This window comes from Protopterus annectens, chromosome 16.part0 (genome assembly GCF_019279795.1).
Source record: "Protopterus annectens isolate FY-2018-M chromosome 16.part0, PAN1.0, whole genome shotgun sequence".
NCBI classification, from domain to species: domain Eukaryota; kingdom Metazoa; phylum Chordata; order Ceratodontiformes; family Protopteridae; genus Protopterus; species Protopterus annectens.
The window spans coordinates 854,145,242-854,169,288 of record NC_056750.1 but is presented as its reverse complement, the minus strand read 5'-3'; the positions used below and the strand labels follow the sequence as shown (position 1 = coordinate 854,169,288).

At 40.8% G+C, this 24,047-nt stretch overlaps 1 protein-coding gene across 3 annotated transcripts in view; it reads right to left on the bottom strand.

The window, feature by feature from the left end:
- Positions 1-3,254: 3,254 nt before the first annotated feature.
- The window catches only part of TOX4 (TOX high mobility group box family member 4), a 966,801-nt gene continuing 946,008 nt past the window's right edge, over positions 3,255-24,047 (bottom strand). For all 3 annotated transcript variants that reach the window (XM_044057880.1, XM_044057879.1, XM_044057881.1), the window contains one exon: positions 3,255-5,574. In XM_044057880.1, the coding sequence (XP_043913815.1) occupies positions 5,514-5,574 (61 nt within the window). In that variant the 3' untranslated portion in view covers positions 3,255-5,513. The remainder of the gene's footprint in view (positions 5,575-24,047) is intronic.

Here is a 24,047-nt window from a genome sequence, read left to right as displayed (position 1 = left end):
GGGATAACTATACATTTCTTGGCATTAAGCTTGAGCCCATGGCTCTGGCACCAAGCATCTGTTTCTGTAAGGCCCTTTTGTAGAATATCCACATCATTTGGGGATTCAATAATGGCTCCCAGTTTGCAGTCATCTGCGAACTTTGTTAGCCAGAGTCCCTTAGTGTTGGCCTGTACTTCAGAGAAGTAGATGCCAAAAAGAGCGGTCCCAGGACTGAAACCTGAGGTACTCCACTTGTCTGGAGCTGGATTTGGAGTTGGCTACTTTTACAGTCTGAGTTCTAGTTGGCAACATATTGTGGGACATAGGGATTTATCCCCAGCTTAGTAAGTTTATCTATGATTCCAGAGTGGGGGATGGTGTTGAAGGCCTTGGCGAGATCCAAATAGGCTGTGTGGACCACCTTACCCTCGTCCACAGCTCTGGAGACTGATTTGAAGTCGTCAATCAGGTTCAGGAGACAAGATCGGCCCTTCACAAACCCAAACTGGGTGGGTTCTAGTGTTTGAAGGTTGCCAATGTCTTTGTTTATAAGTTCCATGATAATGCATCCCCCCATGCCCTTGCAGATCAGGCTAGTCAGACTGATGGGATGGTAGTTCCCAAGATCCAAACTGGATCCACCTTGTGGAGTGGGATAACTGTAGCTGTGCACCACTCAGTGGGCACGAAGCCCTGTTTAATCTCCAACATTCACTGAAAAGACTAATCCCACATTTAAAATACCTCGACTACAAAAAACTGTTTTACTGTATATAACATGCAGTTTACAGCATATTTTATACAAAAACTAAAAACAAAAATTGTTTTATGTAGAGTCAGTTTCTCCCTTTTAGTGTCCTAAACATTAATGATAAAAAGTGGGGTATATGCTTTACAGTCTTACCCACAGTTTTAACAAAGTCAACAAAGTCCAGTGTTTTTCAGCCACTTTTACTTGCAAAACCATACATTGCAAATGTGATAAGATGCCTCAAAGTCTTCATTTACTCACTAATTTCAAAACTGCTAGCCTTCTTTGTGTTCATCTCCATCTTCCAAAATCAGGTGCTGCTGACTCTTGTATTTAACTTCTATGCCTCTTTTGGTCTCTCAAGCATGTTCCTTGAGAACTCTGGGAAATGATTCACTGGCAAAGTCTATGAACCTTATCATCAGAAATATGAGAAGCAGAGACTCCTTCTGCTTACTGACTCGCCTTTGGTTGGATAATTTATTTCCTTCTCAGCCTGTACTGCATACAAAATATACTTTGATCCTCTAGGGGGAAAACACTTTGTGGACAGCTGGACACAGTAGCTTAAATCTTCCACCTGCATCTCAACATTCCCTGATTTCTGGGATAAATTTGCTTCTCTTCTGCCTAGTGTACAGTGAATAATCATTTTCTACAAATGCTCAGCTGTCTTCACTTTTGATACTTTACCCATCTGCCACAATTTTGTCAGGATCAACTCTTTCTACTGGTATGATTGCAGGTTTACTAATATAGGTCAGTTTCTCTGGTTCAGCAGAAAATCACAGGTTTTCTCTAAGCAAGCTTTTTCTTCACGTCATCCTCAGATTTTAGCAGTTAATCTGAATGGCTATTTAAAGCTTCTATTTTTTTCCATCCTTTTGTGGCTTGAATTGATATACTCGTTCACTGTTTCATTTATTTTAATCACCTCTGAGTGCATTTGATTTATTTTTTCTGCAATTACTGGAAGCCATCTGTTGAACGAAAGCTGAAATTGATCTACTTTTTGATCAGCAGCTGCAGAATCCTTCCTAGACAGTGTTTTCTCTTCACATTTTCTGGCTGATCTTCTTTTAGGCTTTCCAAATTTCTATGCTGACATCTCCAGGCAGTGTTTTTACTAGCCAGTAAAGTTTTCCAAAAGCATTTTCAATGGCAATCCTTTTTCTCAGTTTGTTTTTGCACTGGGAAAGCTGAAGGTATGTTGTTGATCAGTGTGCAACCATCTTGGAAGTCCTTACCAGAATGACCTCATCAGACATGGAACAATCAAGGCCACTGTGAGATTAAGTATTCATGGCTTCATGCACCGTGTTCACTTGTCAAAACTAACATTTCTGCCTGATCCAATTTTCAGCACGGCCTAAATTTTCTAAGCCCTAACAGTGAAAGCATTTCCAGTGAAAGATGGACATCATTCTTTAGCTTAAAGTCAGGAGTTTTTGAGCCCCAGTCATGTATACAGCTACAGCCCAGATTACTAGAAATCAATTAATAGCACAGTAACTTGATGGAAATGGAGAGGAAGCTGGAGGTGTCCATTCTGGGAACGATGGAGACATCAAATAATAATTCTCTTACAGGTGGGGCAGTGTTGCAGCAGATGGTCCAACAGGCAAATATATGCCACTAATCCATTTTGAAGGTAGCTGTCATTGCGGGTGCATGGGAGCATGCAACCCCCTACTAACATCCAAGTGAGAGGTTATGCCTACATAAATATGCCCTTAGTGCCAAACATGATGGTGAGGGCACACACCACTAATGAGGTGCAATACCCTGAACATGGGAACAGACATTGTTGACAGGGTTGACAGCTGGCAATTAGAGGGGAAAAATACAATGGAGCTTCTGGTAGTACCAAAAAGCTTAAATTTTTACAAATGAATACCCGGTGCCTAGACAAAGCAGTTACTAAAGGGACCAAATGACTAAGACATACTTGTGTGTTTTTTTCCCCCTCGGGTGCCATCAGAATAAGAAATCCACAGGATCAAGCTCAAACTCGGCAGTAATACAGATATTTATTGTAATTATATGTAAAGAAAAAATTTCCCAAAATTAGGAACTTCACCGGCATGAGAGAGAATACATTACCAAAAGCTGTGAGAGTGGTAAAAAAAAATGACAAAAGCTGCTCTACCCCTTTCTACTAGATGTCCTACTAAAGAGTCCAGCATAGGAAGACCAGCTCCTCAGAGGTCTGGAAATCAGGCAGAATCTGGAGAGTCCAACTTCCAGCTATTATGAATAATACTGTAGTAATTTCTAAGATTAGCTTCAGACAAAATATTGCCAGCATCTGAAAGCCTAACATGACCTTAACCGTATGGCTAATGGTACGATGCAAAATTGAACATAAAACCAATCTATCCTCCACAACTCTTTCAAGAGCTAGTATACGCCTGTGCACCCTCCTCTCTACATACAACGTTCTTCTGATTAACCACTGTAAAAGGATTACAAGTTCTGGTCATAATTTTTAAATCACATACAAGTCACCAGACACATGGGGTGTCATTTAAAATACTTTTTTTAATCTATATTTTACTTAAATAGTGTTTTGCGCGTGAACTGTTTCACATGTTAAAGTCCCTGAGCTCCTAAGAATGGGCAACCCAACATAATGACGTACTTCCTACCAAATGAAAAGAGGTAAAGCAACCATGTATGTATGTTTGCAAGTTTTTTTTCCTTGTGTACCAAATTGTAACAAAATAATTTTTTTAAATTTTACAGATGAAAAAGAAGCAAAGGATAGGATGTGTGAGAAAAGCAGCAGTCGTGTCTTCTATTCTGGCAGCACTGCACTGGTGGAGTCCCATTCTCAAAAACACTGCTCAAATTTATGTACAGTTTCAGTTATTCCACTGTTAGTAACCCTGCACATCTCTCTCTATTCAGACATACTAGACATGTGCAGATAACATTTTTTTTAAAGTGACATCACAAAGTTCTCTGCTTGAGAACTGTGAAGCAAACATGAATAGCTCTGGCACACAAAATCCAAAAACAGGCCATACAGCAACCCACACTAAAAATTATAGCAAAAAATTAAGAATGAACAAAAAAATCTCGGTATTCTAGTTTGTAGAAAGGTAAGGAAGCCATACTAGGGGAAACAGAACAGCCAGTATTTCATTACTTCAAAATTTCAGTTCCTGTCACAAGCACCACTCCTGCAATTAAACACAGCTAGATTTTTACAGAAATCAGAACACTTCACATACTCGCTCTGAAGCAGAGATAGCGGTTGCCATGAAGAGCCATAGCAGCTACTTGTCTCCTAGACTGTGGAGTAACTGAAGTGATGTGACTGCCCCATTAGTGGTTAAATTTTCACAATGTATATATATCGCCATAATTTCAGGTGCAAGTCAATGAAAATGACTACAAAAGATGGACAGCAGAAGAGAGAGACTTCACTGTGTCAACAGCAATCCTTGATGCCTACATAAAACTAGGCCACAATCATTCAAGGCACTAAAACCACAACCTCATCTTAGAAGTCCTTTAAAAGACAGCAGGAAAAATCCTCCAATGGCTCTAGTAAGTAAAGACTGAAAAAAAAAAACACTCCTGTGGAAAAAGAAAAATAACCAGCAGAGATCAGTAGGCAAAACGAGGTAGGTATGACATTACAAACATGGGTAAACGAGAGGCATAAAAAAACTTGCTCAGTTCTACAGTGAAAACCCACAAAACAGTTTTACTGCACATGCGCTGTTCTTTACGTCCTCCTTTATTACAAGGCATAGCTGCTTAGAAATGGTCCCTGTCCATCTGTCCCTCTCAGATGTCAAGTGCCCTAGTCACCCATCTGCAAATAATGCCCAGTGGACTTCCAGCCAACACTGCCATCAATGGACATCATCAGTGCTAAACCACTTATAACAAGATAAACACCACAAGGCAGCATGGGACATCATCACTTATAACAGGATAAACAGCAGAAGGCAGACTTGGCAGGTTTGTAGAGTCTATATACATTTGCTTAGTGTTACCAACGGCATACCATTGCATATGGAAATGCATCCTGCAAAGTGGGACCAGTTCAGCACAAAGTCTAGAAAGAACGTGCGCTGGACACAATATACCACAGTCCGCAAGGGGAAAACCATTCCAGCTGCTTTGTTACAGGAGTAGAAACATGGTAGCAAGACGAAAATATATACAGATAAATACAAATAAAACAGTCTATTTTACAGAAAGTTCCCCAAGACATCACAATGATTAAAAAATTACATGACAATGTCTATACTTTGACAATAGACCAAAAGATTTTTTTTCAGGCCATAAACTAAAATACCATAATCGAGGCAGTATCCTTTACTCACACTGCCACAACATTTTTAACATCTTCTTTGAACTGATCTGCCATTTAGAGCCTGCAGAGTTCTGTTGGTGTGCACTCCCAACCTTCCAAAAAAGCACATATAATACTGCATTATATGTTGCCAAATATTCACATGGTAACAACTGAAAGATTTACAAAGTTTGTATGCAGGCAGAGAAGTGGTTAGAACACAGACAAGTGCAAAGCCCGCCAGCAGAGAAGTGTCTGTAGTCTTCTCTTGCAGAATAATTTAGTTTTAAGTAGCGCCTTTCAAGATATGTAAACATCCATAATTTAAGACAGACATTCTGGGGAACAGATATTCTGATCAGCCTGGTTCCCTCAGAATACTTCAGACACACAAAACAAAGGGCCTGCAGTGTCGTATGCATTTCCACACATCGCCTGGAGTCCAAGACAGATGCAACTTCACTGCGGTCATTTTACTGAAGTGATTGTACCCTGATTTCGAGAGGATATCCATGCCATGAACACATCCCTGAGGAAGACAGACAAGAAAAAAATGAAAAGGATGGTTTCAGTAAGTGAAATATCACACATGGAATTCTGATATTATAGGCAAACAATGTAAAAGTCTCACCAAAAAACTTCAAATGTTGCAACAAAATGAATAAAACCACCACACAGATGAAAACACTACTTGTATGCAATTTCTGATGGAGAAAAAGTACTGTATTACAATGATGAACATGTAACCAAGAAAACATATGCAATCTACACGCAATTGTCTCATTCTGTTGTGAAATTCTGTTTCCATACAGGGACACAAAGTGACCAGGTATCAGCTGTGCAGAAATTAAAAACCACGGGAAGTAACTATTACAGTGCCAAAGTATCACTTATAACAATGACTGTATTGTTCTAGAAGAGTGAAGAGATATGAGCATATACCATCTATACTGGGGTCGAGTCATTGTAGGAGGAAGCTAAAACATGCATGATGAAAAATCTGGTAATGTCAACAACTTTCTGCTACAGACACTAATGATCTAACAAGGTAATTAGGAATATTTTAAACGATTTCTCTAATATCTGAACTGTACAAGTATATTTCTTGAATTTATAGTCACTATCATAGACTAGAACACAATACTCAGATCAAGAAGTACTTGTTTGAACTGCACAAATTAATTTTTCTGAATTTACCATCACTTCATATCTGTAAAAATACAGTACTTGGATGTGGTAGCGAAAGATGCGGTCAGTAACAAGCTACATCAATATTTTCAGGAAGTTGATCGCTAGCAATAGTTACCTTCACTTCCAGAGTTTACAATCCCAACAGTTTGAAGGGAAAAAAAAAAAAAAGCAGTTTAAATTTACAAAACTTCTCTCAAGGCGGACTTCTACAACAAAAGAACTTGGGATAAAAAGCTGGAGTTTTTGAACAGGAGTTACTTTCCTTCCTGTTGCCTTGAAGACGGACATTTATGCACCAACAGCTATTAAACTGTTGTATAACTCTAGCCTGCTTGTGACTGCTCTGCAAAGTGTTTTAGGTGTGGCAGCTTGAGTGCTGGGATGCAAAGAACGTGCCCAACACATCTGTAATTATGGAAAATAAAGCAGAAACTGATAATTTTAATTGAATGAATCATTCTTAGCTAAAGATATTACCCTTTTTCAAAAAGAAAGGATATTACAGGGACATTTTTTTTTCAACTGGGCTGGTGGACTTTTTCCATAGAACATTTTCAGCAGCAACCCAAGTGAGACAGTGTCAGCTGTATGACCAACAATGCTGGTTTACTGTAGTCACAGTTACATGACCAGCAATGTTGGTTTACACTACATTGTCCAATGGCATTTAATCCTGTTAAGGGACACGGAATCAGAGCATATCCTAGCATGCAATGGGCACAAGGCACTGAAAGTAATCCTGCAAAGTGAACCAAGTCAAAGGATGCCCCCCCCCCCCCCAACACACACACAACCCACATAATGGCCCTTCCACCCAATGGCCCATTCGGAAGACCACCAGTTCACTATTGGTACTTGTGGTATGTTGGAGGAAATGGAGGCACCAAGCAAAACTATCACAGTGCGAGGATGTGTAGACATGGAGAAGACCCTTCAGCCAACAAACATCAATAATAGCTGTGCCACTATACTGCTTTGCAATATAATCAGGACCATATAAACACTTGGTACACAGAAAAAAAGAACTTTACAGTCCTTGTATTACAGTGGGAATTTGCATACCTACATATTTACAAGTTGATTAGGAAAAAACAATTACCAGGTATAATAACATCAGCTAATAACAGGAATGTGTGCACAGTAATCTGAAGAGTTATAAAACTCAACTGTGAAGCTAGTTTCTAAGCTGTTTCCACATGATCTTGTTATAGTATTTTAATTTTCACAGATACAAATGAAACTTTAAACATACATTTCTTCCAAATGGGAATGTCCTTGCCATGCTACAACTTAACCCCCCCCCCCCCTCATTCCACTTTGCACTGACTCATCCAGCTACCTCTACTACTACTACCCATCCTACCCAAAACAATCCCTCTCCTACCAAAAACTAATTTTCTCTCTATTATCTATTGTACTACACTTTCCAATCTCAGATATACTACTACCCCCTCAATGCAAAATATATTCCTAACCTGCTAGTGGCTATATATTTTGAAATGTTAAACCTACTACAATTGAGTTCACAACAAAAATATTCACTTCATGTAAATGTTGAAATTTCTGTATTGAATTATGTCTTTTCATTTATGTAACATTGTGACAAGCCAATTCCAAATATCATGGAGCTTATCTGTACATGTTTAATTAGCTGTATGAACTATGTCCTTTTGTAACATGTGAAATGTAACTTGCAATTATTGTGGAGCTTTTCTCCCTGGGCCTCCACTGAAAACGGGCTTTTCTTGGCCCAGTGGACTTCCCCAGTCATCAAACTTACATAAAAATAAATAAATAACATTTGTAGTGAAAAGGACTGCATCCCTTAACGGTCATGGTAACAAGTGCATTTACTTTGCTTGCTTATTCCAGCCATTTATTCTGCTGCAGCAATGGTAAGGGCAATGATTCCTTAGTCCTACTGGACTGAGCTTAAGATTCACTTGACATGCCCTTTCTAGAACTTTTCTTAATTTTGTCATGTTCAGCTTCATCACGACCTCTTACCAGAATGTCTACTATAATATCACAGGGATACCCAAAAAAATTTTGCTCCATTGCACACTGAAAGACTTCACTTGCAGAATTTATCCCAAATGGCATTCTCAAAAATCTGCAACTGCCAAATGGAGTACTGAACGTAGTAAGCAATGATGATTTCTTGTCTAGCTGAATTTGCCAAAATGAACTCTCTGCATCTAAGATGGGAAAAACAGTGGCATTTGGCATCAAGGCTGTGACTTTTTTTGACTGTGCGGATTGGATGATGAGGTCTTTTTAGCGCTATGTTCAAATCTCGTGGATCAATACATATTCTGATGTCATCTGAGCTTTTCTTATGAGCTACCACCATGGAAGATATCCACTCAGTTGGAGTTTCAACTGAACAAATCACACCTTGTCGCACCATTTTATCTAACTTAGCTTTGACTCTGTCCTGCATGGCTACTGGAACTTTTCGTGCTAGCCTGACAACAGGACTGACTCTGGGTCTAACCTCAGAGTACACAACTGGATGTTTGCCTAATTTGCCTTCAAAAAGATCAGCATAGGTAGAAAAAGTGTACTGGGTGGAATTATAATAATGGTCTTTTAAGCCAAGATAAACTTCCTTAGTAAATGAAAGTACTCCCATTTTCAAACTGTCTGAACCCTAATGATGACTGGACATGCCTCTTGCCAAATGAAGTAAGTTGTGCCTTCTTCCGCTCTGCTGGGAGCAACATGAAAGCACTACACTGAGCCTTCAGACTGAATTTCTTCACCACCATAAGCAAGAAGCTTTGCACTCCTTGCCAAATCAAGCCTTTGATCATGACTCACTCTAGTAAATGTTTCTGCGGACATAACATTGCTTTGAGCTCTCTGGGTATGCCACTTATCTAAACAGCACAAAATACTTCATTCTTTGCCTTAAATTAACTGCATTAAATGTTTCATGAAGCACTGACACACCATCAACAGAGAGTAAGGTTGCAGCTAACTGATAAACTCGTTTATTAAAATGTTCCTTTTTAATAAAAGAATGTGGGCCTTTTGATTTACAAAACCTTTTGAAATTATTCCATTTATTGCACTGCTGATCAAAAGCTAAACATTTCTCCCTTTTAGATTCTTGACTTCCACCACAATTATGACAGTTGGCAATGAAACTAGGTTGGGGCCCATTCTTTGGGTTTGCTGACTCACTCTTATGCTTCACAGAGACTGTGTGAACTCTGAAATTTACTGGAAAGCCTGGGTTTTTTAATTAACATTTGTTTACTGGGAAAGTCTGACTGGACACGGGTCCTTTTTCAGCAGCAGCCCAGGAAGAAAAGCTTCCATTACAAGTAAGAATTAAATAACAGTAAGCACATATAAGTTTATACAATTAAAGTAATAAAGTACATTTTTTATAAGGTAATCAAAGTTGTCACTTGCAATAGAGCAAGCATATTGTTATGAAAGGCAATATATACATGGTGAGATACATACAAAAGAGTTTAGTGGTTAGAGTACATAAAAATACTTGGGAGACATTCACAATGCATATGTACGGAGCTAAAAGTTTGGAAACATACTATTGTCTAGAGGTGAGTAAGTTAGACTCAAGCATGATTCACCACAGTTCAGAGAGATTAAGAGAGTAGGAGTTATTTTACTATATGAATGTTTGTGTGTAGGTGACAAGCTGAATAGTATATTCTGTTAGTAATGCTAGGAGTGGGGTTAGCCAGGATGGTTATAAGGGGAAAGCAAAGTGTCTATTAAATGTAATTTTAGTAGGGTTTTAAATTGTGTCAGAGTTACTATTGGTTATAGTAGACGGGAGGTTTTTCTAAAGTATAACAGGAGAAAAGTGATTCCCTAGCCGAGTTATTGGCTTTTGTGATATCTAGGAGGAGTTTGCTATTTGAGTGAAAGGCTCTAGAGGAGGTGTATTCTCTTAAGATTTTGGACAGCTGGGGTATTATCTGGTTTCTGTAGGAGCTTAAAGGCAGATGTTAGCTGGTTGAAGTGAAGTAGCTGGGGTAGTTCTAACCAACTGAATAGTTTAAGCGATATACAGTGGTGAGTTTTACATGAGGCATCTGTTGCAAATTTGGCTACTTTACTGTAACATGAATTTAATTTGGAGAGGTCAGCAATGCAGAGGTTGGTTAGTATAGGGGAAGCATATAGGAGGGTTGACAGGAGGTGTGTATGGGGAATAGTAGCTTTAGTACTGGCAGTTAAAAATGACTTATTTCTGTATAACAGACCTAGTTTTTTGTGGACATTTATGACTTGAGTGATGTGAATACCAAATTTTAGGCTACTGTCGATTTTGACTCTCGATGGTTTGGTGTGAGTGGTTGTGAGGATGGCAGTTTGGTTTTTGGAATGGATCATAAAGGATGGGGGGGGGTTCTAGTTTGGTAGTAGAGAAAAAGGTTAGTTTTGTTGGGGTTTAGTACGAGTTGAGAATCAGTGAGCCAATTTTCCACAGACAGAAAGGATTCTTGAGTTATGGTACACAGATCTTGTAGGGAGGAGGCTAAACATTTCAAAGTTGAGTAGTCCGCGTATTGTATTACTGATGCATGAAGTGTGGCGGTATGGAGCTGGTTGGTGAAGAAAGAGAGCAAAATAGGGGGCCAAGGATGAAGCCTTGTGGAACCCCTAGAGATTGGGAGGAGTGAGGAAAGTTGTTGCCACAGGACAGCTTGTTGATGTCCTGAAAGGTAACTTTGGAACCAGGAAAGAGAGGAGTTACTGAGGCTAAATTTGAAGAGTACCTCAATGAATTTGTGATCCACCATATCGAAAGTTTTAGATAAGTCTAAAAATATGGGAGACATATTGCTCATTTCTATAACTACTAACCATATTAGTAAAGGCCATGAGGGCTGTTGTAGGACTGTGATAGGGTTGAAATTGTGTTGAGTGTTTGACAGGATCTTGTGTGTGTGAATGAAATCCATGAGTTGGAGATGTATGACACTAAAATTTTGTATAAGGGAGACAGAACGGCTATGGGGCGATTGTTGTTGAATTCGGTGGAATTTCCCCCATGGTTAAGTGGAATGATGTGGGAAATCTTCCAGATGGAAGGGACTGTGTTTTCTGACATTGCTCTGCTTATGAGTATGGTTACTGGGTATACGATTGCTTCTGCTGCAATTTTCAAAAACTCTGCTGGGTGGTTATCTGCGGCAAGTGTGATAGGTTTAAGTTTTTTTTTTTATTAATCTTTTTATAGTACTGACGGATACGGGATGTAGTGAAAATTGAATCGGGTATTTTTTGTGGCTGGAGCTGTGTTGTGGTGGGAGATGGACAGAGTTGTTAGTACTGTTGGAAGTGTTTTGTGAGACAGCAAGGGCTTGGATACTTTCAGTAAAGTATTTGCTGAACTGGGTTACTATGTTGTCTGAGCAAGAGGTTGATGTTGGGGTGCTTATGTAGTATACTGTTAAAGTACAGTTGTGTACACTTATAAATGTAGATGTTAGAGTGTATTCACTGTTGCAGTCATTACATTTAGGTAATCTGCTGGCATGTTGCCCTCAGTCGGCCTGAATTCCAAAGTCTTGGGTCCTGCGTCGGTTGCTGTCTCCTCTTCCATGACGTCAGGTCGTCAGGGGTATAAAACAAGCAGCAGACGCCATTTTCTTTAGTTTTTCTTGCCCAGATGTCAGGTGCCCCCAAAAAGGTAGCAAAAAAAAATTATATATAAACTATATATACATGCAACAATATAAACTTTACCTTCATCTACAATCAAATACACCACATAGGTTGTAGAAGATAGTGAAGGAAAGATAAACTCCAATAAGAAAGGGGGATGGCGGGCGGGTAACCTGGACTGCAACTGTGAATACACTTGAACATCTACTTATGGCAAGTGTACACAACTGTACTACGTTCTTCATGTTTCACTGTTGCAGTCATTACATTTGGGTAGAATCCCAAAGCTACGGATGGGAGGCTGGAGATAAAAAAGCATTAGGGGCGGCTATAAGGCCCTGCGGAACTGCAGTGGCAAAGCCTGCCCTGGACTTAAAAATAGAGAGGCAAATGGTAATGCTCTGTAAAGGTGTGAACAGAACTCTAAGTAGCAGCCTCTAGAATGTCTTTGGTTGGTACTCCTCTGAAAAAGGCTGCTGAAGTAGCTGCAGCTCTGGTGGAATGAGACCTAATGCCCTTGGGCACAGGTTTGCCATGGTGTAAGTAGCAGAAACAAATGCAGTGGCTTATCCACTTTGAAATATTCTGCTTTGGAATAGCCTTTCCTTCTGATCCTGCAGCACGTCACTAGTAATTGCTCGGTTTTCCTTAGAACTTTAGTCCTGCTCAAGTAGAATCTAATGCAGAATTATCTCCCCTCTTGTTCTGCGGATTTGGATAAAAGGTTGGCAGATGAGTTAGTTTGGTTAAGAGCCACACTGGAAATCACCTTAGGCATAAATGAAGGACTGGTCCTCAGAGACACCCTTGTCTGGGTAAAATATGATAAAAGGCTCCACAGCCATGAGGGCCTGTAGCTCTGAGACTCTTCTTGCTGAAGTAATTGCTAGGAGCAGAGCTGTTTTCCATGATAAGAACTTTAAATCTGCAGTAGCAGCTGGTTCAAATGGAGGCAGGGTGAGCTTTTCCAACACATAATTGAGGTCCATTGCAGGTATTGGTGATCTTCTGGGAGGCCTTAAATTTTTGGCTCCTCTAAGATACTGCTTTAGTAAAGCATGAGAAAAGATTTGTGGCTCTGTATTGTAATGAGCCGAAATGGCAGAGGCATGGATTTTTATTGAGGAGAAAGATAGGCCTTTGTCAAGCATCTCAGTCAAGTATTGTAATATCTGAGGAATATTTGGTTTTGCTGTATCAGTTCCTTGTGCTTGATTCCAAGCACAGAATGTCTTCCATTTATCAGCATAAGATTTTCTAGTACTAGGCCTTCTGACTTCCAAAATGACATCCATCACAGCTTTACTGAGAGGTGTTGTTTGCATAACTACATGATCAGCCATGCTGCCAGGTTCAGTGTTTGGAGCTGATTGTGCAGGATCTGTTTGTTTTGCAGGTACAGTAATTGAGGTCTTTGAGGTAAGGTCCAAGCTGGGTATTGAGACAAGTTCCTTAGAATTGGGTACCAGTATTGGCGTAGCCAGTCAGGGGCAATTAGTATGATCTTTGGTTTTTCTTGTCTGACTTTTAGTAGGACCTTGGGAAGAGGAGGCAGAGGAGGAAAGGCATAAACTGATAGGTTTTTCCAACTGAAGGATAGGGCATCCACTTTCCATGCTTGTCTGTGATAAGTCCTTGTGCAGAATCTTTTCAATTGAAAATTTTGAGGAGAGGCAAATAGATCTATGACCAGGCTCCCCCATTTCTTTGTTATCATACTGAAGACTTGTGGATCTAGCTTCCACTCGTGAGGGTCCATAAGGTTTCTGCTTATATCATCTGCCAGAGTATTTTGTTTTCCTGGCAGGAATTGAGCTTGAAGATGTATTTGGCAAGTCAAAGCTGTGTCCCACAGTGCCATGGCTAGTCTGCAAAGGGGATATGAGTGTGTGCCCCCCCTGCTTGTTTATATACCACATAACCGTGGTGTTGTCCGTCTTTATCAGTAGTTATCCTGGGTGAAGTAAGTCCTTGAAGGCTGTCAGGGCATTCTGAACAGCTAACATCGCTTTTTGGTTGATATGCAGATGCATTTGTTTTGGGGTCCTTATGCCCTGAATGCATCTTCCCGCCAGGTGGGCCCCCCCATGCATAATCTGATGCGTCTGTTAAGGTTTGGCTGGCAGGGGGTAGAGTGAAGGCCCGTCCCCTGTTTTGGTGACATGCCTTTGCTCACCATAGAAACTCCTATTGTAGGCAGGGAATGAGAGGAATTATTGTTTCCAGACTGTGACAATGCTGACTCCATAAACTTTTTGGGTACCATTGAAGTTTCCTCATATGCAGTCTTGCATATGGAATCAGTAGGATGCAGGATGCCATGAACCCCAAAGCTTGCAGAGTTTGTCTTGCAGATAACTGGGTTTTGTTGCCATCAGTTTGAAGTAAGTAGTCAGTTGCCTTTGTTTGTCTGGCGTGAGGAAAGCCATCTGGGAAGTTGTATTCAAGCTTGCACCCAGGAATGTTATGTTTTGAGAAGGTACCAGTTGTGATTACTTTTCATTTATTGTGTACCCTAGGCATGTTAGAAGCCTTTTCACAAACGCCAGATGCTGAAGAAGAATGTCCTTGCTCTCTCTGCTTGAATGAGACAGTCATCCAAGTAAGGATATATTTGTATACTTCTTTGTCTGCAAAAAGCAATTACTGGTGCCAGGCACTTTGTAAAGACCCTGGGCACAGTAGATAAGCCAAAGGGCAGTGCAGAGAATTAGTAATGCATTGAGCCAGCCTTGAAATGGAGGTATCTTCTGCACGATTCCCTTTTTGGGATATGCAGGTATGCCTCTTTTAGGTCTAATGTCACCAGCCAAGCATTCTTGCCCAGCATGGGCAGAAGCTGCTGCAAAGTTAACATTTTGAATTTTGGAATGTCCAGGAATGTGTTCAAAATTGATAAATCCAGTATTGGCCTCCAGGCCGTGTCCTTTCTGGGTACCAAGAACAGTCGAGTAAAAACCTTGCCCTTTTTCCTGTTCTGGTACTGGCTGAATAGCCCCCATATCCATGAGGGACGTAACTTGTTTCTGTGCCTCTGCCCATTGATTTTTTGGCAGATCCGGCCACCCTTTGCCATTGTCAGCGTATGGAAATGGAATCTGTATCCCTGTGATACTATGTTTAGCGCCCACTTGTCCTGGGTTATTAACTGCCAATTTTGAGCAAAAAAGTGCTAATTTTCCCCCTAAGGGTGCTGCCAAAAGATAAGTGCTTGGTGATGGCAGAGGGAAGTCATTGGGACTGTTTTCTATAGGGTTGCGCTTTATCTCCTCCAGATTTGGAGGTAGAAGCACCCCATTGCTTTGACCTGTAAGAATCTTGTGCCTGGTATCTAGAACCTTTACGGCGTCTGGATTTGCCCCTTTGATTTCTGTCTGACACAGGAAAGGATCAATTGTTTTGTAGGCCAGTGTTTACTGAATCTTGGGGGCTGCACTTGTAAGAAGTCTTTTACAGTCTGCATAGACTTAGCTTCGTCTTCCATTTTCTTTAAAACCTCTTCTGCTTTAATACCAGAGTATCATGCTGCAAAGGTGCATCCAGTAATTTAGCTTTAACATGATCAGGCAAATTTTGCTCTTTTAGCCAGGCATGCCTCCTAATCAAAGATCCAGTAACTGCGGCCCTGCAGGAGGCCTCTAAGGAATCAAAACCACATTGCAAAGTATGCTTTCCAACTTGTTCTGCTGCATGCAATAATTCCTGCAATTCTTTATTTTCTGCACATTCAGAAATCATCATTTGCTGTTTCAGCAATCCCATAACATGTTGTTGATACTTGAGCATATGAAACTGGCAGTTTAAGGCCCTAATTGCCAAGGTTGCAGATGTATAAACTTTCTTTCCCCATCTAATGTGGCTTTGATTCCTTAGAGGCCTCCTGCAGGGCTGCAGTTACTGGATCTTTGATTAGGAAGCATGCCTGGCTAAAAGAGCAAAATTTGCCTAATCATGTTAAAGCTAAATTACTGGATGCACCTTTGCAGCATGATACTCTGCTATTAAGGCAGAAAGAGGTTTTAAACAAAATGGAAGACAAAGCTAAGTCTATGCAGACTGTAAAAGACTTCTTACAAGTGCAGCCACCAAGATTCAGTAGACACTGGCCTACAAAAAATTGATCCTTTCCTGTGTCCGACAGAAATCAAAGGGGCAAAGCCAGATGCCCTAAAGGTTCTAGATACCAGGCACAAGATTCTTAGAGGTCAAAGCAATGGGGTGCTTCTACCTCCAAATCTGGAGGAGATAAAGATCAACCCTATAGAAAACAGTCCCAATTACTTCCCTCTGCCATCAAGCACTTATCTTTTGGCAGCACCCTTAGGGGGAACATTAGCACTTTTTGCTCACAATTGGCAGTTAATAACCCAGGACAAGTGGGTACTAAACATAGTATCACAGGAAACAAATTCCATTTCCATACTCTGCCAATGGCAAACGGTTGGCCAGATCTGCCAAAAAAATCAATGGGCAGAGGCACAGAAACAGGTTACGTCCCTCATGGATATGGGGGCCATTCAGACAGTACCAGAACAGGAAAAAGGACAAGGTTCTTACTCAAGACTGTTCTTGGTACCCACAAAGGACAAGGCCTGGCGGGCAATACTGGATTTATCAATTTTGAACACATTCCTGGAAATTCTAAAATTCAAAATGCTAACTTTGCAGCAGCTTCTGCCCATGCTGGGCAAGAATGCTTGGCTGGTGACATCCGACCTAAAAGAAGCATACCTGCATATCCCAATAAGGGAATCGTGCAGAAGATACCTCCGTTTCAAGGCTGGCTCAATGCATTACCAATTCTCTGCACTGCCTTTGGTTTATCTACTGCGCCCAGGGTCTTTACAAAGTGCCTGACACCAGTAATTGCTTTTTGCAGACAAAGTAGTATACAAATATATCCTTACTTGGACGACTGTCTCATTCAAGCAGAGAGCAAGGACATTCTTCTTCAGCATCTGGCATTTGTGAAAAGGCTTCTAACATGCCTAGGGTGCACAATAAACGAAAAGAAATCACAACTGGTACCCTCTCAAAACATAACATTCCTGGGTGCAAGCTTGAATACAACTGTCTAGATGGCTTTCCTCACGCCAGACAAACAAAGGCAACTGACTACTTTCTTCAAACTGATGGCAACAAAAACCCAGTTATCTGCAAGACAAACTCTGCATGCTTTGGGGTTCATGGCACCCTGCATCCTACTGATTCCATATGCGAGACTGCATATGAAGAAACTTCAATGGTACCTAAAATGTTTATGGAGTCAACATTGTCACAGTCTGGAAACAATGACTCCTCTCATTCCCTGCCTACAACAGGAGTTTCTATGGTGGGCAAATGCATGTCACCAAAACAGGGGACGGGCCTTTATCATGGTCACAAAGCCAAATCTTTCTTACAGCATTATCTTTATTTCCACCCACAAATCTGTCTTATCAACTCATCCCTTAGATCACCAAATCTGCAAGTTTTAGCCTTATTTCTCAGGTCAGATATATAGGCTACAAAAGTTTCACCAGGCTTTAGATCCTTTGTATAAAATAAGTCCCTTTCCATTTTAACATTTGTCTGGTATTTACACATTTCTCTAAATTTATGTTTTAAGCACTCAGGATCCTCCCTTGACTCAGCCTGTGCAACAATATGATGGTGTCCCCTTCCTGTACAGATAGTAGGTGCATACACAAATGAACGCTCCCTTTCGACGGCTTCTGACCCAGCTAAATTACGTAGAATAAATGCCTTTGTACGGTCATCCTAATCAGAAAATGCAGCCTGTATGAAAATGTCATAGTCTTGCTCACACGCACTCCAGTTCTCAGCATTACTGTCAAACACAAGTGCACTTGGTTTTCAAAATTCATCTGCCATGCCCACAAAGTACGTACAAACACAATGAAAATATGGCCCTTGTAATTATGTACAAACTGTTCAGTGAGCTTGGAATAACATTCAAATGCACAATAAACTTGTTGAAATACTGTACTTTGCGAAATATGCTCTTTAATGACTGTATTCTGCAAAATAACTTTACTGTAATACTGCACAAATATGCAAACACTACACACACTTCTGATAACTCTGATATCTTTGCTTAATACAAAAAATATGTTTTGTGAAAATGCGGCTGTTTCCTTTTATTGGTTTTATACAATTCGGACTTTATTTCAAACATTTTCCATAGTAATTTCGATATTATCATCAATATCATACATATTGGTTTATGCAAATATCATTTAGAACATTCTGTATGCCTTGTTTCATATGTTACAAAAAAGTAGTACTGCTGAGCAAGTTTTAATATCTGAAATTCATTTCTGGCCTGTTTTGCGAAGTTTTAACATTATAGGGATGATTCACTCTTGTATATTCCACCAGTCCCAAGCAAGTGCCTTAAGTCATTTTAGCCATGCTGCCTCTATCATGCTTTTCGACATGCCGCTTCTGACACCAAATCCTTTTAGACATGCCACTTCTGACACCATATAAAATGTAAAGATGGCTGACGAACTGGTATATCAGCAAAGGTAAAAGTCCATAAAGAAAATGAAGTATACCAGAACCATAAAACGGCATGCAAACTACTACTAAAAAAAACTTCAGCACTTTGATGACTGCAAGTAAAACTTTATTACTGCTTCATCAGGCAAATACAAATACAGCATTACAAAGTATCCTTTTATACACATCCTTAACTCAATAAAGAAGTCATAATTAAAACAATTAACAATTTAAAGGTACCTAAAACTAATAAGCCATAAAGGCCCACTACTTAATTTTATTATGTAAAAATTAAGCTCTGATTTTAATGAAAAAGTTTAATTTAATCCTGGATGGAAGAATGGTCTAAAGCATAAAATCCATCTGCTGTCATGTCTCTCTCTAAAATTAACCAAATCACTTCCTCTAATAGGTGTATAAATGTTCTCTAAAATCAGAAACCTAAAAGTATGTGTTTTATCATTCTGAAGTACGTTTGTAAAGAGAATTAGTTATAAACTTCCTTATTTCCGATAAATGACTACGAAGACTTTTTTTTTAAAAACTTGATGAGTTTTTTCCAATATAAAAACAAGTACATTTCATACACCTAGTCATATAAACCAAATTAGCTGCATTACAATTGCCAAAAGGCTTGAATATAAAAAAAAACAGTTTTTGTAATGGGATGTATAAATGTGGGGTCAGTATAGATATACTTACAGAATATACAATTATCACATCTAAAGGTACCCTTCTTATTAAAAGTTTGAGACCTATAGCTTACTTGATCCTTGTAGCATAAAGTACAGTTTTGTACCTACCATAAATGCAGATGTTCGAGTGTTCACCCTGCTGCAGTCATCACACTTGGGTTATCCTGCCGTCAGGCGGTCCCGCAGTCGGCCCGAATTCCAAAGTCTTGGTCCGGCGTCAGCTGCTGTCGCTTCTTCCTTGATGTCAGTGCGCCAGGGGTATACAAGAGGCATCCAAAGCCATTTTCTTCAGTTTTTCTTGCCCCAGATGTCAGGTGCCCCCAATAGGTAGGCAATATATATATATATAGCTATATAAAAATAAAACAATACCTTCAGGCACAAGCAAATACACCACAGAGGTTGTATAGGATAGAGTGATATAGATAAGTTCAGCTAGTTCAGAGGGGATGGAGGGAGGGAAACCTGGACTGCAGCAGGGTGAACACTCGAACATCTACATTTATGGTAGGTACAAAACTGCACTATGTTCATCGTGTTACCCTGCTGCAGTCATCACACTTGGGTTGAATCCCAAAGCTAAAGATGGGCGGTGGAGTTAAACAGGGTTAGAAGGAGCTAGAAGGCCCTGCAAAACTGCAGTGGCAAAACCAGCTCTAGTCTTAGAATATAGAGGTAAGTGATAGTGTTTGGTGAAGGTGTGCACTGAACTCCAGGTTGCAGCTTCCAGAATATCCTTGGTTGGCACTCCCCTGAGAAAGGCTGCTGATGTAGCTATAGCCCTGGTGGAGTGGGATCTAATGTTAGCAGGTACCGGTTTCCCATGATGCGTGTAGCAGAAACGTATGCAATGCCCTATCCATTTAGAAATGGTCTGTTTTGAGATAGCTTTTCCTTGTGATCCTGCAGCATAGGCTACAAAGAGCTGGTCAGATTTTCTGAAAACCTTAGTTTTATCCAAGTAGTAATGTCATTGCCTGTGAACGTCCAAAGAGTGCAGGAGTCTTCCTTTGTTCTGGAGATTTGGGAAAAAGGTGGGCAAATGAATGGTTTGGTTTAGGGCCACACTGGATACCACCTTTGGCATAAAGGAAGGGTTAGTTCATAGAGATACTCTGTCTTGATGAAAAATGAGGAAAGGTTCCGCTGCCATTAATGCCAGTAGCTCTGAGACTCTTCTAGCTGAGGTTATTGCTAGTAGCAGGGCAGTTTTCCATGAAAGACATTTTAAATCAGCTGAAAAAGCTGGTTCAAAGGGCGGCAGTGTAAGCTTTTCCAGAACAAAGTTGAGATCCCAAGTAGGTGTTGGTGCTCACCTGGGCGGTCTTATGTTCTTAGCCCCTCTGAGGTACTGTCTTAGGAGTGGATGTGAGAATAAAGGAGGATCCGTGTTGTAATGAGCTGAAATTGCTGAGGCGTGGATCTTAAAAGATGAAGAGGAAAGTCCTTTGTGCAACATCTCAGTTAAATATTGTAGAATCTGAGGAATGTTTGGATCAAGGGGATTTTGGCCTTTAGCCTGGATCCAGGCGCAAAATCTTTTCCATTTGTCTGAATACGTTTTCCTGGTGCTGGGCCTCCTGGCCTCCAGAATGACATCCATAACAGCTTTGGATAGAGGTGTTGGCTGGTTGTTTAGGTAATTTGCCATGCAATCAGGTTTAAAGTCTTGAGCTGGCTCTGTAGAATCTGATTGTCTTGCTGGGTGAGCAGGTGAGGAATTTGTGGTAAAATCCATGGTGGGCCGTGGGCCATGTTCCTTAGAATTGGATACCAATGCTGGCGTGGCCAGTCTGGAGCAATGAGTATCATTTGTGGAATCTCTAATCTGACTTTCAGTAGTACCTTTGCTAGAAGAGGCAGTGGAAGAAAGGCATACACTGTTAATGTTTTCCAACTGAATGAGAGGGCGTCCACTTTCCAAGGTTGTGGATGGAATGTCCTTGTGCAAAATTTTTGAAGTTGGCAGTTTTGGGGGCTGGCAAACCGATGTATGTCTGGGCGTCCCCATTTTTGAGCTATCATTGCAAATACTTGTGGATGTAGTTTCCACTCGTGTGGATCCATGATGTTTCTGCTTAGGTCGTCTGCCAATGTGTTTTTCTTTCCTGGCAGGAATTGTGCTTGTAATTGAACCTGGTAAGAGTGCGCCATGTTCCACAAGGTCATTGCTTGCCTGCATAGAGGGTAGGAATGTGTGCCCCCTTGTTTGTTTATGTACCACATTACTGTGGTACTGTCCGTCTTTATTATTAGTTGTCCTGGGTGTAAGAGGTCCTTTGAAAGCTGTTAAGGCATTCTGTACTGCTAGCATTTCTTTTTGATTGATATGCAGATGCCTTTGATCTGTAGTCCATTTGCCCTGAATGCACTGTCCTGCCATGTGTGCTCCCCCAGGCATAGTCCGATGCATCTGTTGTCATAGTTTGCCTAGCTGTGGGTAAGGTGAAAGGCTGACCCTTGTTGAGGTGACATGCCTGTGCCCACCATAGAAACTCCTGTTGAAGGCAGGGAATGAGTGCTATCATTGTTTCCAAGCTGTGGCTGTGCTGAGTCCATACGCTTTTCAGGTACCATTGTAATTTCTTCATATGCAGTTTTGCAAATGGTATTAGTAGTATGCAAGATGCCATGAATCCCAAGGTCTGCAGAATTTTTCTTGCAGGGAGTTGGGACTTTGTTGACATTATTTTGAAATATTGAGTCAGCTGTTGTTGCTTGGCTGGAGTGAGATAAGCCATCTGGGCCGTTGTATTCAAGCTGGCACCCAGGAATATTATGTTTTGTGTGGGCACTAGTTTTGATTTCTTTTTGTTTAGTGTGTATCCTAGGCAACTTAGAAGGTGTTTGATAAATGCCATTTGCTTTAAAAGAATGTCCTTGCTTTCTGCTTGAATAAGCAAGTTGTCCAGGTATGGGTATATTTGAATTCCTCTGTCTGCAGTATGCAATTACTGGTGCCAGGCATTTTGCGAAGACCCTGGGCACAGTAGATAAGCCAAAGGGCAGTGCAGAGAATTGGTAATGCATTGAACCTGCAATGAAGCGGAGGTATCTTCTGCAATTTTGTCTGATAGGGACATGCAGGTATGCCTCTTTGAGGTCCAACGTTACTAGCCAAGCATTCTTGCCCAGCATGGGAAGAAGCTGCTGTAGTGTTAGCATCTTGAATTTTGGTACTTGCAGATAGGTGTTCAGAACTGAAAGATCCAGAATGGGTCTCCATGCTTTGTCCTTTCTGGGGACTAGAAAGAGTCTTGAGTAAAATCCTTGTCCTTGCTCCTGTGTAGGTACCTGTTGAATAGCTCTCATGTCCATGAGAGCTGTAATTTGTTTTTGTGCCTCTGCCCATTGATTTGTTGGCAGGTTTGGCATTCCTTTTATCCTTGGCAAGGTATGAAAGTGGAATCTGTATCCTTGTGAGACAATGTTTAGGACCCATTTGTCTTTTGTGATGATGTGCCAGTGGTCTGCAAAAAATGCTAATTTTCCTCCCAAGGGAGCTGCCAGGAGAGATTTGCTTGGTAGTTTGAGGATTGAGTCATTGTGTTTGTCTTCTGGCTAGCATGGGTCCTGTCTTCTCCTCCTTTCTGGGTAGTAGAACCCCATTTGTGAGGTTTGTAAGGGCCTTGGGTGTCTGTATTTGCCCCTCTGTGATCTGTCAGAAGCTGGGAAGGACCAGTTTTTTGTTGGCCAATTTCTGCTAAAGCAAGGGGGGGGGGGGGTATACCTGTAAAAAAAATCCTTGACAGTCTGCATAGACTTTGCCTTATCCTCCATTTTCTTTAAAACCTCTTCTGCTTTGACACCAAATAATACATCCTGCTATAAAGGTGCATCCAATAATTTTGCTTTAACATGATCAGGTAGGGGTTGTTCTTTTAACCAAGCATGTATACGTATGACAGACCCAGTTACAGCTGCTCTACAGGAAGCTTCCAATGAATCAAATCCACATTGCAAAGTATGTTTGCCCACCTGTTCAGCTGCATGCAACAGATCCTGCATTTCCTTGAAGTCAAACTGTTCAGTATGTGTGCTCATTTTTGTTTTAATTGAGACATTAGGAATTGCTGATATTTCAGCATGTGAAACTGACAATTTAATGCTCTCATAGCCAGAGTTGCTGAGGTGTATATTTTCTTTCCCCGTCTATCTAGGGCTCTGGAATCCCTTTCAGAGGGCACAGGATGTTTAGCCATAGAAGCTTTAGCCCCCTTGGGACCCTGGGAAATTGTTTCTGGGTCAGCCACAGGGCTTTTATAAAGGAATTTGTGAGTGTCAGGTACTCTGTAGTATCTGTCTGGTTTGGCTGGAGCAGGAGGTAGAGAGTCTGGATTTAGACTAGACTCCAAGTAAACATCATCCACAATATCTAAAACTGGAGGGATAGCAAGTGGTCTGTGCTGGGGTAGTAAAAGGAACTCTCGGAGCCTTTTCTTAGAATCAGAGTAGTCCTGGCCTTCCCAGTGGAAATGTTCCCTCATGGTATTGTAAAGTTTCCCAAAGGAGTAGTCTTCAGGGGGAGATGCTGAGGGAATAGAGTCTTCAGCATCAGAGTCTTCATAAGGGGGAAAAGTGTAATCCTGTTCCTCAAAAGAATATGAGGAAACTGAAACCTGGTCAGAGGAAGCATAATCCTCTTGTCTTGGTCTTTTATCTGGAGGGAGATGGGAACCCCTGATTAGGGTAATCAAATCTTCAGCCATCTTAAGCATCTGTTTCTTAGGCATGGGGCCTTGAACTGTAGACTGATGTACAGTCTTTTTTGGTTTTAAAGGTGTTTTAAGCTTAGCATAAGATTTAATGGTGAGTGTAGTCTGTCTGAAGACACCTTCTGCAACTGAAGGTGTTTCCACTGCACCGGCGTCTCCTTCGGCTCCCGTGTCGGAAGGGCCTAATGAAGATGGCTGCGTCGGCCTAGTAGACTCTGCTTGAGAATCCGCAGCTGTCTGGGGCT